We start from the raw sequence: 19,671 nt of genomic DNA, 5'->3' as shown, positions 1-19,671 counted from the left end.
ATCTAGGAACTACTTAACAAGTCACTGTACTGCAATTAAATTATTGTGGAAGCGAATTTCACTGAGCATGGGAAAATTTCTCAAATCAGCGTGGGAAACATTTTAATGCTGCTTTGCTATTCATTCTCATTCTGTCAACTACATCAGATGAAACTTTTTCAAAACAGCATTATAATGAGTTGTGACAGCGTTATAGCAAATCAGCATAAAGCATACTGCATTATAACATGGGCCTACTGTATATGATAATAAAATACCCCCCCTCCCCCAAGTCTAAAATTCTCCTTGCAATACCTTATAAGGCATTGTAAGGAGAATTTTAGATTTTTTTTTTTTTTTTTTTTAGACTGTAACTGCTATTATACAATTCACTAATAAATTTTTCACAATAAAAGCTTTTGTATATAATGCTATAGTTATTCATGGCTTTGTCCATTGGAGTTATAATGAAGTTTTTGCAATTTCTCTTTAATTGTTTTTTGGTAGATTAATGTTAAAAGTCTTGAAATCCAAATTATTAACATTAAGCCATTCAGAAATTGCTCTAATATGAGACTAGAGTGATCCACATACTAAATTCTTCGATCTGTTTTTTGATTTAATTTAATGATAACATTAGGCCTAAACTTAAATCTGTGTGACATTACATCCCTTAACTCCTGGAATTACATGCTTATAGTATAGGTCCACAAAACTCTCATAATTAGGATCATTAAAACACAGTTAGCATTCTCCTTGGTTAATATAATCCAAATGGCTTGTTATAATTATGCCTAACCTTAATATTAATCTGTTTTGTTGGCAATGTGTAATGTCTCCCTATTATACAATGCTTATACAATAACCTCTCATCAGAGATTATTGTATAAGCTGGAACATGCTGGAAAAATTCTAGGTGGACTGCAGGGCAGAAGGCAGAGGGTTGTGATTAATGGATATTCTTCAGATTAGTGTAAAGTCAGCAGTGGATCACCACCCAAAAATAGGTTTGTTGAACCACTGTTGTTTCTAATTTTCATTACTGACACTGACGATGGGATAGAAGGCTTGATGTCAAAATTTGCAGATGATATAAATATTGGTAAAGTAGTTAATGATCAGAACCAAGCAGCGCCCCTTCAGGATGACTTGAACAGGCTGCAAGAATGGTCAGAAAAGTGCCAGCTTTGTTTTAATACAGCAAAATGTAAAGTCTTACACTTGGGGAATATCAACCCCAAAATAACTTATACACTTTGTGGGGTTGAATTAAAAACAGTTGAGGAACAAAGGCATCCATGAGTTGCCTTTATATCTGCCCATATAATATGGGCAGATATGAAGTTTTCTGAGCAGTGTAAACAGGCAGCAAATCCCATGGTGTCTTATTCATGACTCATCAAACATTATCCTGTAGAGATATGGAGGTCATAATTCCACTGTATAAGGCAACTTTAAGACCACATCTGGAATACTGTGTTCAAATATGGAGACCTCATCCGAAAATAAGACACTGAGCTTCATGAAAGGGTCCAAGAGTTCACTTGCATGGTGAGATTGGCAAAAGGGAGACTGTATAAGGAAAGACTGACATCAGGTCACCTCTGGGTTGCTTGATTGCCAAGCACCTCAAAGGTGACCTGATTGAGGTTTATAAGGCTCTGAGAGGGATTAGTAAAATGAACAAAGGCAAAATTTTCACAGTTATAGAGAATTCCAGAGCCTGGGGACATAAATTAAAATTACAAGAAGAGAGGTTTAGACTAGATTGTAGGAAGTTTTCTTTTAGCTAGCAAGTCACTGATTGCTGGAACTGGTTGCCTTCACAGGTAATCGAGGCTGACAGTTTGAATAAATTCAAAGGTCAACTAGATAGTTACCTATGTGACGAGGAAGCAAATAATTTATTTGTATTTTATTATGTACTTTTTTATACTATAAGACACTGTTTTTTTTTCTTTTTTACTAGAGATTACTTAGATAGTATGAACCAGAGCTGTAATACTCAATTATGTTCTACGTTGATAATAAAATTAGTAAATTAATAAGGAGTTTACCTCAATATAGTACGTAGAACACTTCCGTATGATACCCTCCAGAAATTAAAACGGAAAAAAAGAAAAAATCGACAACTTACCGGTACATTAAAGTAAAATATAAATAATTAAATAATCAATTTAAAACAATTAAAATTCAAATTAACGCAATTAAAAAAATCTAACGAAAATATTCAAAACGATTTTCCTTTCTGAAGCTGACAATGCTTTTCGACCGACTGTCGTGATCACAGGAATGAAAATTACCGAATCAGGCTAAACCTGCAACTTAAATAGTGATTATATGTCTTCGCGCATGCGTGTAAAGGTCCACGCATCGGAGATCAAATATGGCCGCCGAACATTAACAGAATTCTCGTGTAATTTAATTTCAACGGTTTCTGCAATTAATAGTCGCGTATAATTAAGTTGAACGTTAAGTATTTTGGACTCGTTAAATAAAAAAGTATGTTTTTCGTTAATGGCATGAAAGGCTAATTCTGACACTGCTGAACGAGAAGCACGAACTGAGGCTTCGTGTTGATTTACACGAATATTAAGAGAAAACCGCGTCGAACCTTGGTAAGACGAGTCGCAATCACCGCAAGAAATGTTGTATACCAGATCATTAACTTGAGTTGCGAACGCGGAAAGAACCGAGCGATTGTTCAGTATAGTGTGTAACTTCCGTATAGGCCTAGCTATAATTTTAAATTTGGTATCTTTAAAGAATCTGTTAAGCTGTTTGTGCCACTGTTCAACATATGGGACAGAAATAAAGTATTTTTTGATATTACTATTGTTGATTGGTGTAGTATTTTGTATCCTATCCTTAGCTTGTACCCTAATTCGATTTATTGTGTTAATGGGATAACCCCTGTTTAAGAATCTGCTAGTTAATATTTGTATTTCTGAGTCCAAAGCAGAATCCGTCGTTGAATATTTATAGGCATTTAGAAATTGATTAAAGATAATCGATCTTTTGTAGGTGAACGGGTGATAGCTATTATAATGTAGAAGCATACCGGTGTTTGTGGGTTTTCGATAGATGCTAAATTGTATTTTGTTCGAGTCCCGGGTAAGCATGAAATTTAGAAAGTTTAATAACTTTGTATCCGTATCTTCCCTTTCCAATGTAAATTTGAGTCTAGAATGAATATAATTAAACGAATGTAAAATGCACTATCGGTAATAACTAGAACATCGTCTAAATACCTCCCATAGTATGTGATATGGGGACGAAAAGGTGTCAAATGTATCTGCTCAATCGTTGAGAGATAGATCTCTGACATTAAGCCACTCATTATACGATTAATTATACGAAGCTGCCTATTAAGGAAATTTTTCACTTAATTAAACTGTTAGTTGAGGCTAACTACATCACCTTTCGAGACAAGGTGTACAAACAAATTTTTGGATTACCAATGGTTTGAGCCTGAGTGGCTTAATGTCAGAGATCTATCTCTCAACGATTGAGAGATAGCTTTTAATTGCGTTAATTTGAATTTTAATTGTCTTAAATTGATTTTGAATTGTGTTAAATTGATTATTTAATTATTTATATTTTACTTTAATGTGCCAGTAAGTTGTCGATTTTTTTCGTTTTTTCCGCTTTAATTTCTGGAGGGTATCATACGGAAGTGTTCTACGTACTATATTGAGGTAAACTCCTCTTATTAATTTACTAGAGATTACTGAATGCTCAGAATTATTTTCTCAAATGTCTGCAGGGGCAAAAGTTGATGATGTTGTGGAGCAGATATCATCTTTTAAGGGCACAAAGAGTGATACTGTTGTACATGTTGGCACTAATGACATTAAGAGTAGGAGATCTGCAGACTTACTTAACAAGTACAGGTCAATGTTGAAAAAAAAAGTTACGATTCAGGGATATATTGGAAAGTGTCTGCAATTCTGCCCAGACACGAGAGGAGGAAGTACTTGATGAGAGCCTTGTAATCAATTCAGCCCTGGAGAGATTGTGCAAGGCTCATGGGGAAGAACTTTTCACAGCATGATCTGTGTTTGTTAACAGGAGAGAGATTGTTTCTACAGGGATGGGTTACACTTAAATAGAAAGGGTGCAAGAATATTTGCTGATGCCATTGAGGCAGTGTTAGTTGAGTCGGAAAACTGCTAGCTTGGGGGGGGGGGATATTCACAGTAACCACAGGCAGAAGTAAAAGTGATTCTTGCACTGCTTCGATTGGAATCAGCAGCAGCCTGGAAAGCAAGGTTTTCCAGGACTGCTGGGAGTCATCATGGAACAAGTAAATATGTGGGTTGTGTTAAGATAACTAAGGGTAAGAACAGATGCATGAATGCTCACATGTACACCAATCCTAGGAGTATAGTAAATAAATTTGAGGTGTTGGCGAGGACATCAAAGGCTGATGTGTCTCTGATGATATCAGAGAGACAGTGTCACACGGAGATAAGGAATGCAGAATTGGAATTTGGGAGTAGAATGTGTACAGGTAGGATAGAAGGGGAGAAGGGGGTGATGCTGTTAGTTAAGAAACACATAAAATCCAAGGAAGTGCATCCAGTTGACATGGATGGACAGTGCAGTGTTGAGTCAGTTTGGTGTGACATAAGCACCAGGAAAACCAAGTTGAGAGAGGGAGTGTGTTATAGGCTTAATGACTCTGATGGGTATAACAACAACTGTACAGAGAAATAGAGTGGGCCAGAAAATCAGATAGTCTTATAATGGGGGATTTTAACTTCCCAGTTAGAGACTGGAACTTGCGGTTTGGTCACTTACACACTTGCAAGACTTTTGTGGATTTATTGGATGGTTATTTTTCTACAGCAGCATACTCGGAGAGGCAATCAGAGGGAGTAATACTCTTGATTTGATTATCAACAGTCATTATTCATGCATTAAGAATCTGCAGATAGAGAAAACACTAGGTGGCAGTGATCACAGTGTACTGATGTGGATTTACTCAAGGATGTAACTACCATCAGGGTTAAAGGTAAGGATTTTGCTTTCGTAAAGGTTACTACAGTGATCTCGGACAGTTTTTAAATTCTATACAGTGGGAACAACTGATGATGTTACCAACAGCAAATTCTAAATGGGAAGCATTCAAGGAATTAATCTTGGAAGCTACTAGGCTTTTCATACCAACTAAGAAATATTGTTCAAGATTTAGGCCAAAATGGATGTCAGATGAACTAATTAGACATGTTGCAGAGAAGAAAAATGCATGGGATACATATAAATTAACAGGTGATACAGAAGCCTGTGATAGATATAAGCTGGTCTGTAACAAAGTCACAAAAGAGGTTAGGCAGGCAAAGGCAGATTATGAGAAATCTTTGGCAAAAGATGCAAAGAAAAACAGCAAAGAGTTCTTTACTTATGTAAACTCTATAAGGAAGGGGATGAATCAGATTAGTCCACTTGATATCGATGGTTCAACTGTTGATGATCCTGCTCAGGTAGCTAACAAACTAAATGAATATATTGCATCTACATTCACACGAGGAGTTATTCAGCGAGGGGAATGCAGTAAGCTAGATAATCTTGTAATAACTGAGAGTAAAGTGGAGGAGAAATTGTTGAAGATAAACATAAGAAAGGCACCTGGGGTGGATGGAATCTATCCAGTTATATTAAAGGAGGTAGCAAAGGAAGTAAGCAAACCCTTAGCCATAATTATGAGATTTCTTGGACTCAAGGGAGGTACTCATGGACTGGAAATGTGCAAATGTGACCCCTATCTACAAAGGAGGATCACAGGGAGACACATAATTACAGACCTGTTAGTTTAACTTCTGTTCCAGGGAAATTAATGGAGGCACTGGCTAAAGAAGCATTGCAGGATCATCTAGACAAGACTTCAGTTATAGCTCGGACACAGCATGGGTTTGTTAATGGGAAGCCTTGTCTGAATAATTTGATTGGATACTATCAAATTGGATACTATATATAATATACTATTGGATATAGTCACAAAGGAACTGGATGCAAAAAATTATTTTGATATCATATATTTGGATCTTAGAAAGGCTTTTGATACTGTTGCACATGGAAGACTGCTGCACAAATTGGAGCAGTGTGGCACTGGAGGCAAACTGCTGCTATGGATAAAGGGATGGTTGATACGAAGGTCAGCAGGGTTGTTAATTAAACTAATGACAGTATGCTGCTGCAAAAGAATCTAGAAAAGTTGAGTAGATGGACTGAGAGGTGGCAACTGAAGTTTAACATTGACAAATGTAAAGTACTGCATATGGGAAGCAGTAATCCCAGCATAACATATCAACTACATTGGTACTACATTGAAAGTGGTAGAGTGAAAAGGACCTGGGCATAATTGTGCAGGGAGATATGAAGTTTTCTGAGCAGTGCAGACGGTCTGCAAGAGTAGCTCATGGTGTCTTGTCAATGATATACAGGAATTTTTCTAGAAGGGATAAAGAGGTGATTATACCCTTGTATAAGGCAATGGTCAGGCCACACCTTGAGAACTATATACAGGTCTGGAGGCCTCATTTTAAGAAGGATGTAGAGCTGTTGGAACGAGTACAGAGAAGGACAACAAGATTAGTGAATGGAACAAAGGGTTGCTCTTACGAAGAAAGGCTTAAGTTTTGCAAATTACAGTGTCTGGAGACTAGGCACCTGCAAGGTGATCTGATTGAGGTGTATAAAGCCTTGAATGGTTTGAGCATGCTCAATGCTGATGGGATTCTTCCTCTTGCTCAGAATAATCGCCTGAGAGGGCATAAATTGAAATTAAGGAAAGACAGTTGTAGGATAGATGTGCGGAACTTTGCCTTTAGCCAGCTGGTGGTTGATTGCTGGAAGAAACTTCCATCTGTTGTTGTCGAAGTTGATAGCTTAAACAGATTCAAGGCAGAACTAGACAAACATTTAGAGCGAATGGATGGGTGAAATGAGAAGGAGGTGTGTTTTTTTGGCTGATGCTATATAAGCTTGCTTTCTTGCATCATGTGCCCTTGCTAATGCTAACATGCATGCATATTACTTAATAACTATAGGCTGATTTAAAATTTGTACAACTCAAAATAAAAGAGCTAATTTCTCTCATTTTGGTAGCTAAATGCAATTCTTACAGAATCACACAGGCAGCTATCCTGTATACTTCTGCATGCAGAACTGTGATCTGGTTACGCTTGTACAAACTCGTTCATTTGGTTTATTAGTGTTACATTCCCTGTCGGAATGTGTTTATAATGAAACAATACCTTTGTCTGAAATCATGCAACAATACCAAATAAATCAACAATTTCACAATTAGATGTTATATATGATTGCACATTTGAAATTAAAACAAAAAAAACTAATAAATTTTGATTACTGATATTTGTATTGCATGAATTTTGAATTGCTCTGTATTATCCATACTAATTTAGAATACTCAAATTGAAAGAAAATCTCTGCTTTATGCTTTATTGGCTATATACTCCAACATATAAATACAATTATACTGTAAATGACACATTTTGTTTCTTTATTTATAAATGATTTTGAAAAACCTACCTTTTCTCATCCTTTTTTTGGAAATAATCTTTTAACCTATCTGACCAGAGATGTTTTCTTGAATGAATGTTTGAGTCTGACCTTTTTAAGCATAATCTTTCATCTGAAGAACAATTTGGAGAGGTGCATTCCAAAGAATTCTTACTAGTTGACTGTTGTTGTCCTTTCAAGCTACTATTCTTGCTAGAATCATCAAATATGGATATCCTGTTTGTTGAAAATGTACTATATTTTTGATACCAGTTCTTCTCAGAACATGAATTCAATTTTGTGAGGCACTTTTCCCGAGATGACCTCTGTTTCTCCACTTGTGATCTTTTGGCTGACCAGGTTTGACATCTACTTTGGGTCTTTGGAATGGCACACTGATTAATATTTGGAAAAACAGCCATATCACAAGACTGTAAATTGTGATTCTGACAGTCCAATAGTGTAGAGTGTGATTGGTCACCTATTAAAGAATTAGTCTGATCCTTTAAAGGCACATCATCTGATTTGCTTTCAGTAGCACTTTCTATCACATATGCATTCTTATTATCTTTGTTTTCACTATTCTGAAAATTAAAGTCATCATGGTTAGCTTCAGATGAATGACTCTGATGGTTCAGAAAGTTCTTAGGTACAGATACAAGAGTATTATTTGCTTCTACAACTTTCTGAGGAATTACACAATAATCATGATCAAAGAGGGGGTTTTGGAGTGATATCTGATTCACTTCTTTACTGATTAATTTGTTTCCTGAAATTATAAATTTATTCTTAGCCTTTTGCAATTTTGGAAGTACAGACAACTTGGTATTTTGTGCTGAGTTTGAATATCTTGATTTCTGTAGTGATTCTGGAGGTATTAGTATTGATCCTCTTCGAACTGCTACATTTAATGACCTCATTTTTATTTTTTCGATAATCGCAGTTGATGGCATTTCTATAAAATAAGATAAGTTCAATCAAATATAAAATCTAATTAAAATCAAATATCAAATATAAAATCTAATATAAAAAATATCTATCATATTTTTTATATTAGATATTACTGGAATAAAAAACTTGAAATACCAAATATCCATATATATAATCTGTATTTTAATAAACATTTTGATTTCATGAGACCTAGATATACATATCTTTGTACATAAAAAAAATAAAAAATTTATTTAACAATCAATATGTATCTAAATAATACTATACAAGGACTTCAGTAAATGATAACGTGGCACATGATCTCTTTGGTAAGGCACAAATAATAAGAGGTCATTGATTATTGATAAAGAAATCCCACTCCAAATAAGAATAGCTAAGAAAGAGCGTATGACAAAACTTTCAATGTAACTGTAAGTAGGGTGACCATATGCTTTTGGAGCAAAAGCAGGACAAAATGTGTTCCAAAGAAGGATATCCGGGACAAAACTGGGAAAACGTCAGTGTTCGCATCTTTTTAATTATATGTTCCTTCGTAAGTAAAGCAAATTATTTTCTAATTCTCTTAGTACACTAATAATATTTTATTTAGTGTACAGTATTAATAAATAATTTAACTTTAAAAATATGTTTCAAAAGTTGCAACAAAATACGTAACAAATCAAATTTATAAATTTTTTAAAGGTGAGGTAATAAAGTTACCTTAAAATCTGTTCACAGATTTTATAAATGAAAAGAAAAAACTCAGTTTTTTTTTTTTTTTTTTAATTTTTGTTAGTTCAGTGGTCATCATCATCATCAGCCATTTTCAATCCACTGCAGAATGAAGGCCTCTAGCAACTTTCCAGTTCCTTCTGTTTTGAGCACTGGCCATCCATTTACTACCCACAAACTCATGAATTTCATCTATCCATCTCGGCCTTAGTCTTCCAGGTTTTCTTTAAGCTTCTCTTGGGTGCCATTCTGTTATTTTCTTAGTCCATCTGTCATCATGTCTTCGAGCCATGTGTTCTGCCCAAGACCATTTTAGTTCTTTAGTTTTGATAAGTATGTCCTTTACTTTAGTTTGCTGCCTAATCCATGTGTTTCTCTTCTTATCTAACAGTCTGATTCCCAATATAATTTGTTCCATTCTTCACTGTGTAGTTCTCAGCTTCTCTTCCATTCTTTTGGTGAGTGCCCAAGTTTCACTTCCATAAGTCATGGTGGGGAGTATACATTGGTTCATTATTTTACATTTCAGACAAACTGGGATATTGCTCTTCAGTATGTGACTATATTTCCTGAATGCTATCCATCCAAATTTTATTCTTCTCTTGACTTCCAGCCATTTATCATTATTACAGCTAATAACATGCCCCAGATAAATATATGACTCCACCTTTTCAATTACTGCTCCTCCAATCATTATTTCCCTTTCTGTGGCATACTTGTTCATCATTACTTTTGTTTTAGCCACATTCATCTTCAGTCCAAAATCCTTACTAACTGTGCATAACTGACTAAGATTTTCTTCTAATTCTTTGGGATCGTGGCTTATGACCACAATGTCATCTGCAAATCGTAAATGGTTTAAGTACTCTCCATTCACATTGACTCCTTTCTAATCTTCTGAAAGCTTCCTCAAGGGCAGCAGTAAACAGCTTCGGAGATATTGTGTCTCCTTCTCGAACTCCTTTCTCGATTTTAAATTTCCTACTGTCTTTGTCTAGTCTAATAAAGGAGGTAGCATTCTCATATATTTTCTTCAAAATCATAATATGTGGGGTATCTATGCCTTGTCTTTCCAGTGCCCGAACCATTGCCTTATGCTGTATGGAGTCAAATGCCCTTTCATAATCCACAAATGCCAGGCATAATGGTGTTTTATATTCATTTGCTTTCTCCATTAGCTGTGATATTATGTGAAGGTGATCCATAGTTGAGAAACCTGTCCTAAAGCCAGCTTGTTCTTTCAGTTGATTCTCATCAAGTATTTTTTCTAATCTGTTAGTAATGACCCTTGTGAACAACTTGTAGATGTGGGATAACAAGCTAATTGGTCTATAATTTCCAATTTCTGATTTATCTCCTTTCTTATGCAGCAAAACTATGATTGCATTATTTCACTGCTTAGGCGTCACACCTTTTCTAATGCACTTTGTGAAGAGCCTTGCCAGTTTTTGTGTTATGTCTCTTCCTCCCAATTTTAACAACTCTACAGTAACTTCATCGTCCCCCGGGGCTTTCTGATTCTTCATTTTCTTCAATGCATGTTCTACCTCATCAGGAAGAATATCAGGTATGTCGTATGCATTGCTAATTTGCAATCCATCATTCCCTCGCACCTTGTATAATTCCCTATAGTCGTCTTCTGCTATTTGAACTATGCCTTCTCTGCTGTTTACAAGTACACTATCACTATTCTTCAGTTTCAGTATCATTTGTCTTTCTTTATTACTGCTCATGGCTGCTGATTTAAATACTTTGTTTTCCTTAATGCTTGTTCTACTTTTCTTGTGTTAAATCTTCTTATGTCATCTCTGAGTCTCTTTCTAATGGCTTTGCATAACTCAGTATACTCAATTTTTTCCTTGTCAGTGTTTATCTTGCTCTTCATTTTTTGCCTTCGGTTCATCACAATAAGTGTTTCTTGACTAATTTTTTCCTATAGGTTTCTTGGGGTTTATCACTTTCAGAAAGTTGTAATATTCCTCGTCGATATCTTGGTCCTGAGCAATCTGCAGTTGCTCAAACTTGTTCTTAAGTTCCAGTACATACTGCTTTTTCTCCTCTTCTGTTATCTCAAAGACCTTTGTATTATTTACTCGAGTCAGTTTTTTCCTTTCCTACATCTATATCAAGTGTACATCTTACCATTCTGTGATCACTTCCAACATTTACCTTATTCAAGATGGTAACATCATTCACAATATATCTTCTGTTAGTGAGGATGAAGTCGATTTCATTAGTAGTTAATCCATTTGGACACTTCCATGCCCACTTTCTGTTCACCCTTTTCTTGAAAAAAGTGTTCATTACTGACAATCCTTGAGATTCTGCAAATTCCACAAGTCTTTTGCCTCTTTCATCAATTCCAAAATTTCCTATAGTTAACCTTTCTGCACTGTTTTGTCTTTTTCCAACCTTAGCATTGAAGTCTTCCATAATAATAGTGTAGTGGGTTTTCTGCTCATCTAGAAGACTCAATTTCGATGTACGTTTCTTCAACCTCTTCATCATCATGACTCGATGTTGGTGCATAAATCCTTATAACCTTTAGCTTGTACCTCTTAGAAATCTTGAGTATTGGTCTTGACACCCTTGGTGATGTACTTTTGAATTCCAAAATGTTGTTTTTTAAATCTTTATGGACCAGAAACCCAACTCCACCTTCACTCCTTTCACTGTTTCCATTAGTGTACAGCAGATTTCCACTTGATAAACTAATAAGTGATTCATTTCTTCTTCTTGTTTCAGCCAAACCGATGATAGTTCAGTGGTAATCATTACAAAAAATCAGGTGCACTTAGTTAAAACGCAAAATTCATTTTGCGTTTTAACTAAGATTGATCGAGAATGACATGGCTGGAAAATAAAAATGTTATTAATTATTATAGATAATTAATAGTTAATTATAATTTATTAATAAGTTCGCAGACTGCCAGGCGCCCACAAGCTGCCATATGGTTCAGCTTGTTCACTGTCTGGTTGTGTAACAGAAAGTACTGCTATATTTGAGAAATCCGTAGCCGAGTGGGGAGGAGCGGGAGTGCAGTAGCACACGCTCTTTGAGTAGACCGGGGTTCAAGCCCCTGACTGCTGAGTACGGTCGATCTGCCAACCCGCACTGGACCAGCGTGGCAGATTATGGTCCATTTCCCTCAACATGAATTGTTGAGGAGGCTTCCATCCTGCAGTGGGTTGATAATGGCTGCACTTTACTTTTTTTTTTTATAGCATGAAAATTTATTTATTCCATATTTATTGTCTGCATAAGATTCTACATTTGCAAATAATTCTATTATTAAGTAACTCAGAAGCTAGTGTTAGTTAATCTCTATGGAATAGAAAAATACACCAATAAAAAATTTACAGTTGAAATAAGAATATTTTTAACTGGGGCATATACTAAACTTGCCGGGAAAACAGTCTAAATTCCTGACTGACCTGAATAAACTGGGATGTATGGTCACCCTAACTGTAAGGTAAGCATTTCCAAAAGCCACATATTTTGTGGGCTCAAGTGCTGCAGTGTATGTGCTATGGTATGAAACTTGGATCCAGAAGAGAGAGCATAAGTGCATACATACAAAAACATGTTTATTCCAGTAATCCAAAAAAAAAAAAAAAAAAAAAAAAAATTCCAAAGATTTTTTCATGCTAATTTTGTTCAGTGAAACTGACACATTTAATATTTTAACTGTAAGAAACAAAATCATATAAATATATAATAAAATCATGATTTCACTTATAAAAATCATTATGAAGCAAAGAAGAGTAATAACACTAACCACATGATACATAAAAACTTTCCTTTAAAAAAAAAAAAAAAAAAAAAAAAAAAAATCTACAAACACCATTACATAAATTACTGAAAAAAATTATTAAAAGTCAATTTATAGACATTTTATTTTTCCAAAGTTTTATGTATCACCATTAGTGTGGTCAAGGTGATATAAATAATCTACCAGCCTACTTGGATTTAATTTTTTTCTCTCACATGCACATTAAATGTCTTTTTTTTTTTTTTTTTGATACACATCATTCTTTAAATTTTTGTTTTTATAGTCCTTCAACCTTCCATTTTAACAGCAGTACACAAAACTAGAAACAAAACATGAACTGCACATTATGTATAGTTTTATTTGTAACACAAGTGACGTTTTCAATTTTTGACATGAGAGGGAATAGTTTCACCATTAATTACTACTTCGAATTGCACAGACATTGAAAATGAAGAGGAAGAGAAAGAATATAATGACAAATATATACAATGGAAATCAACATCATTAAGCAGTTAATGCCCTTCAGATCACTACCAGATTGTTTGAATTGCAACAACTGGCATTACAGCCTTTCAGGGCTGTAATGCCCAGTGTGCCCCTATGTGCTCCCCTGGGGGGAGCACATAGGGGCATTGGCATGACTACAAACTTTAGGGGAACATTTGGATTCATTACAGGGTTATTGACATTTGGCGGTCTGATGTGACTGTTTTATTTAATACACAAATCATTAATTTTTAAACTGTTTTGTCCCCAGTCAGAATGTATTTAATAGTCTCAATTCATGGAAATAACACTAAATAGTGTGTGTTCTTTAGTAAGGAAATTCTGATAGCAGCCAGTGTCATATCAAGGAATGGGAATATTAGCCATGGCCAGCACTAGGTAATGTTCTGATGCTGTCTTGAGGGAAGTTGGAACCAATCACGAGAGAGTGCTTGATAAGCTATTTAGACCGTGAGATGGAAGAATATTGCTTACGTCTGCAGTCACTGAAAAGTGACTTTGAGAATTGCTTCAAAGATTTGATCGATTGCAAAGCAGAAGACCAAGGACTTAGTTTGCAAGGAGAAATTGTTGAGCTTAAAAATGATAAAGAATCGCAGCAACTCTTCAATAGCAGAGGACATCAAGTAATGTGGATAAAACATCGTGTGAAATTTCCTGCTCTATGGAGAAAAGTAAAGCTTCTTTATATTGCCTTTCCATCTTCTTATCTCGCTGAACAAGGATTTAGTGCAGTGAATGGCATACTAGTGAAGAATCGAAACCATTTGGATATTGTTAGTCATGGTGACTTAAGCTTATTACTAATCCAAGTATACTCCAGATATTGTAAAGTTAGCCAAAATTCATCACGCTCAAGAATCACACTAGTATTTTATAATAAATCTAATTTTATTTACTTTCTATAAATATGCATGTATATGAGAGGTAAAAATTAATAAATCATACTAAAAATTCAATGTGCAATAATTTAAGAATCTAAGTGCAATAAAAAGGCATGATTAAAACAATCAGTAATAATCATTGAAAATACCTTTTATGCGTTACTCATATTTTAAGGGAAGAATAGGAAACATTGGCATATACTTAATCTGAGGGGGATGTGTTGGGTCACATTGATCTAGATCTTTGATGAAAATACAGAACCTTACAGGAACAAAAATGACTAACTTTGTTCAAGCAGAAGAACACTGATATGTGTAAATAAAATACAAATTACTGTACTTTTCTCTCATCAATTTTTTCCCAGCTTGTGTTTTATGTCTGGATAGCGGTGCATTTAGAATCACTTACCACAATACCCTTGGTCCGAACTGTTTAACATAACAAGGATTCTAATGTTTTCAATGACATTATAGGAGAAAAAAATGTCATTGACACCTAAAAAATCTAGCCACATGACATTCAGCTTGGGCAGCCCTTAATAAGAGCAGGGGTGGAAGGAAGACCTATTTTATAATAAATGAACCTTTATTAATATACAGTGAATGTTTTCAATGTGAAGGGGAAGAAGCTATATACTTTAACTAGTGATGAATTATTGGTGAAAATATTTCTAAAACTCTTCTTTTGATATACCATGCAGAGTAGCACCCATCACATTACCTTTAATGTCATCGATGTTCAAAAACATTTCTCTTCACTGAATTATTTTTCAACTTGGGAAAGAATCTGCAAATGGCCCAAATCTGTGCATAAAGCAGATTTAGAATGGCACGATTATTATTATTAGTTTTATTTATTTTTGATAAGAAACTATTTTGCAAAATAAATATCTGTGAACCCAAAGAACCAATTCAGCTCGCCAAGGTACTATTATTCTACATCCTTAACCACTTAAAAACTAACAAATGATATCAACTGATATCACAGAAACAAGTTGTTATTGTGTTGACTGTATACAGGGTGTCTCAAAAATATTGGTACAAACATTTAGGAGGTAGGTAACATCTAAAGGAATGTGAATCGCATAGGAACCCATAACCGGAAACGTCTCCGTAAGTCGGTAGATGGCGTTGTTCATCAGTTCCGCGAGAGGGAAAATTTCCGGTTTACTCATTCAAGCAGTAGTCGCCACGCGAAGAGCATGCATCGATATACGAACTGTGAGCTGGCAGACATGCACCTAGTGTATGGATTAGCAGAGGGCAATGGACGAGCCGCTCAACGAATTTAAGGAGAATGCTTCCCAGACAGACATCTACCGGACCACCGTTTGTTTGCGCGTGTGCATCAAAATTTGTGCGATTATGGGTCATTTAGAGGTAACAGGAGTAGTGCGGGCAGACCACGTTCGACGCAAACTCCCGCCATGGAAGAAAGTGTGTTGAATGCCATCCAGAATAATCAACTACCAGCACACGTGCCGTGGCCTCTGCCTTAGGAGTGTCTCGTTGCAGCGTACAGCGCGTCTGGCACGACGATTCCTTACATCCCTTTCATCTCCAAAGTGTTCAGTTACTGCTCCCCCAAGATCATCCTACACGTGTGGCTTTTGCGCAGTGGTTTCTCGAAGAAAGTGTTCAACAACACTTGAATTTTCCAGCCTATGTTTTGTTCACAGATGAGGCTTATTTCACTCAGGAAGGCTTATTCAATCAGCACAATGCTCATGTGTGGGCTCACGGCAACCCACACAGTGTATGCCCCCATATGGCACAACATCGCTTCGCAATAAATGTGTGGGCAGGTATGGTCGGTGACTGCTTAGTCGGCCCATACCGGTTTCCACCCCTCACGAACTCCGCTACATATAGGATCTTTCTTGAACAAGTTCTACTAGGGTTACTTGAAGATGTTCCAGCAAATGTGAGACGCAAAATTTGGTTTCAACGTGATGGGGCGCCTGCCCATTATGGAAGGTGTGTTTGTGACCATTTGAACAGGCGTTTTGGGCGTCGATGGATTGGCCGTGGTGGACTCGTTGCCTGGCCCCCACACTCACCTGATTTATCGAGCCTTCATTTCTTTCTGTGGGGGAGCCCCTCAAATTTATCGTGTATGAATCACCTGTGGAGATGGAAATGGATCTCGTGGCGAGACTCGTCTGCGCTGCTGCTACGGTCAAAGTAACTCCACGTGTGTTCAACCATGTCCGTCAATCCATGCTGTGTCGGTGTCACGCATGCATCGCGTCTCATGGTGGAACTTTCAAACATCTGTTGTAACATCATGAAATGCGTCCATCTCATACTCTATTGTTAATATTATGTCAAATAAATGTTTGCCACTAATTACTGTCTTGTGTCATTTTTGCTTCTTGTGCCTCTGCTACTACTTTCCCCGTGACGTTTCCGGTTATGGGTTCCTATGCGATTCACAATCCTTTAGATGTTACCTACCTCCCCTAAACATTTGTACCAATATTTTTGAAATACCCTGTATATATAAGCTTTACTAACACAGGAGCTACTTAAGAAACTGTTTTCGCATTCGATTTTTGCATGTTGTTATTACTATTTATATAGCATATGAGCATTTACGACCACATTGCATTGCTCAACATGCATATTTTCTCAACTTAGTATTAGTCATTTCTAAATGCCAAGGCATTTCTAATTATTAATAATGACCTTGCACAGACTGTACATTTACCTGTCCGAATACCAGACAATCCTAACCAAAGAGCCAATAGTCTTGATCTTTTTCTCACAAACAACCCTTCCAAGTACTCAGTCAAGGCGAGTAGTAATCTTCTCTCATGGCCATGCTCAAACTTGTGTTGTTTGGCATTACACCAGAGGTGTATTGTTAAAAAAAAAAAAAAAAACAGTACTGGAACGCTCGTTCTCCAGAAGATTATATGATAATGCCACATCGACTGTACAGTAACTGAATCAGACTTCAGACTCACGGTTCACAGAACAACCAGTTCTAGCGTTCAGCTCATGGCGAATCAAAATGCAGCATTCGCATGCATCACAGTATATCCCATTTGTTGGATCTCTTTATCTAACATATTGTACTTTAGTAAGAAATGTTTAATATTTTTGTTTTTAAATAAATTTTTAAAGAAATCTATTAATTTTAAAGATTACTATTAATATATATTTTTAGTAGCAATGAGTTTTTTTTTTTTTTTTTTTTTTTTTGATTTGGTAGTTGTTGGCGCATCGGCTTCTGTGGCCATATTGCACCTCCCAACGTTTTTGCAGTACTTTGATCCAAGCCCGAGGCGGGAATCGAACCCGCGACCTTTGGGTTGCCGGGCAGGTACTTTACCCACTCGGCTAGCCCGGTCGGCAAGCAATGAGTAAAATAGATATTTCTTCACCCCCCTTTGATTATGCCATTGTTTCATAATATTAGGTGTATAAATTTAATGATTTTCTATTATGACATTTAGAAAAAAAGTATCGGAACGTTGTTCCAGCCCGAATACACCACTGCATTAGACGAATGCAAATTAGGGTGACCTGCAAGATTTCTTTCCTTCTTTTCCTTTCCTTTCCTTGATTGGAGTATGTTTTAAGCTTCTGATATTAATTTCTGTTCATCTCATGTCAGTGAAATTATTCTTGTAGAAATGAAATTCTTAATTCTACACTCCATTAAAATCTCTTCCTGTATTTAAAGCTTGTTTCCCAATAAATCAGCTTGGCCTGTTCAAGAAAAGAATACGGCAGAATGTGCAGTTGTTTGTTATTTGGTTTTTAGGAGCATTAGCAACTAAGGCCATATTGCTCCAGTGATATGCAGTGGTCATTCCCTGACCTTTCCGCATCTTCTGTATTTGGTAGTAACGGGCTCAAACCCCGGTCTAATCAAGAAGTGTGTGCTATGCACTGCTGCTCCTGCCCACCTGGCTACGGAGGCACCAGAACGTGCAGTCAAGATTTGAGACATTAGGCAAGCAGTAGGCGGGCAACAGGTAAGAAATTCTGATTTCAATTTACTTTATTTATCTTTGTTATTATAATATTCAAATTGAAAAGAATAGGTATAAACTAATAATATACAATTTACTATGCATAAATTGTATATAATAATTGCCCACTAAAATTTTTGTAGAATTAACTTTAACATAATAGTAATTTGGTTTATTCTTTTTTCTTTCTTATCCTTATAAAACAGCCATATTTTGGATGAAGAGAGAGAGAGAGAGAGGTAGCAGTAGTGGTCAGGCCACTCAAGATGTAGCCTGACTATTGCCTTACACAAGGGAACAATCACCCCCCTTATCCCTGCTAGCAAAATTCCTGTATATCATTGACAAGACACCATGAGCCACTCTTGCAGTCTGCCTGCACTGCTCAACTGCTGTCAGAAAACTTCATATCTGACTGCATAATTACCCCCAGGTCCTTTTGATTCTCCACTACCCGGAGTGTAGTATGACCCAGTTGATATGTTACTCTGGGGTTACTGCTGCCCATTTGCAGTATTTTACATTTGTCAACGTTAAACTTCAGTTGCGACCTCTCAGCCCATCTGCCCAAATTTTCTAGATCCTGTTGCAGTAGCACACTGCCATTAACAACCCTGCCAACCTTCGTGTTGTCTGTAAACTTAGATATTAATTCTGATATACCTTCATCAATATCATTGATAAATACTAATGGGCCCAACACGGAACCCTGGGACACTCCACTAATAACATTAGTCCACGAAGAGCAATGTTCATTGATAATCGCTCTGTCTTCTCCCACTCAACCATCCCTTTATTCATTTGTAGCAGCTTGCTCTTAATGCCATACTGCTCCAATTTGTACAGTAATCTTCCATGTACCACAGTATCAAAAGCTTTACTTAAATCCAGGTATATGATATCAAAATTATTTTTTGGATTCCAGTTCTTTTGTGACCACATCATAGTATCCAATCAAATTTGTCAGACAAGACTTCCCCTTAACAAACCCATGCTGTGTCTGAACTATAGCTGCAGTCTAGATGATCCTGCAGTACGTCTTTAACCAGTGACCCCATTATTTTCCCTAGAACAGAGGTTAAACTAACAGGCCTATAATTACTTATCACCTTTCGATTGCCCTTTGTGAATTGGGGATATATTTGCACATCTCCAGTCCATGGGGGGGATCTCCCGAGTCCAAAGTTCAACAATGCCCTCAAAATCATGGCTAAGGGCCTGCGTACTTCATTTGCTGCCTCGTTTAATATAACTGGATAGATCCCATCCACCCCAGGTACCTTCCTTATGATTAACTTCAACAATTTCTCCTCCACTTTCCTCTTAGTTATTACAAAAACCTTTAGATCCCTGTTACAG

At 36.3% G+C, this 19,671-nt stretch overlaps 1 protein-coding gene across 1 annotated transcript in view; it reads right to left on the bottom strand.

Moving 5' to 3' along the window:
- Positions 1-19,671, bottom strand: part of LOC150078404 (uncharacterized) — a 160,563-nt gene that overhangs the window by 65,126 nt on the left and 75,766 nt on the right. Inside the window, exon 5 of the mRNA XM_090384554.1 lies at positions 7,534-8,458. Coding sequence (XP_090240680.1) covers positions 7,534-8,458 — 925 coding nt within the window. The remainder of the gene's footprint in view (positions 1-7,533; positions 8,459-19,671) is intronic.

This window comes from Mastigoproctus giganteus, chromosome 11, assembly GCF_048544385.1.
Source record: "Mastigoproctus giganteus isolate SK-2022 chromosome 11, ASM4854438v1, whole genome shotgun sequence".
Taxonomy (NCBI): Eukaryota; Metazoa; Arthropoda; class Arachnida; order Uropygi; family Thelyphonidae; genus Mastigoproctus; species Mastigoproctus giganteus.
The sequence above is the reverse complement of the archived record's forward strand: the minus strand, read 5'-3'. Positions and strand labels throughout refer to the sequence as shown.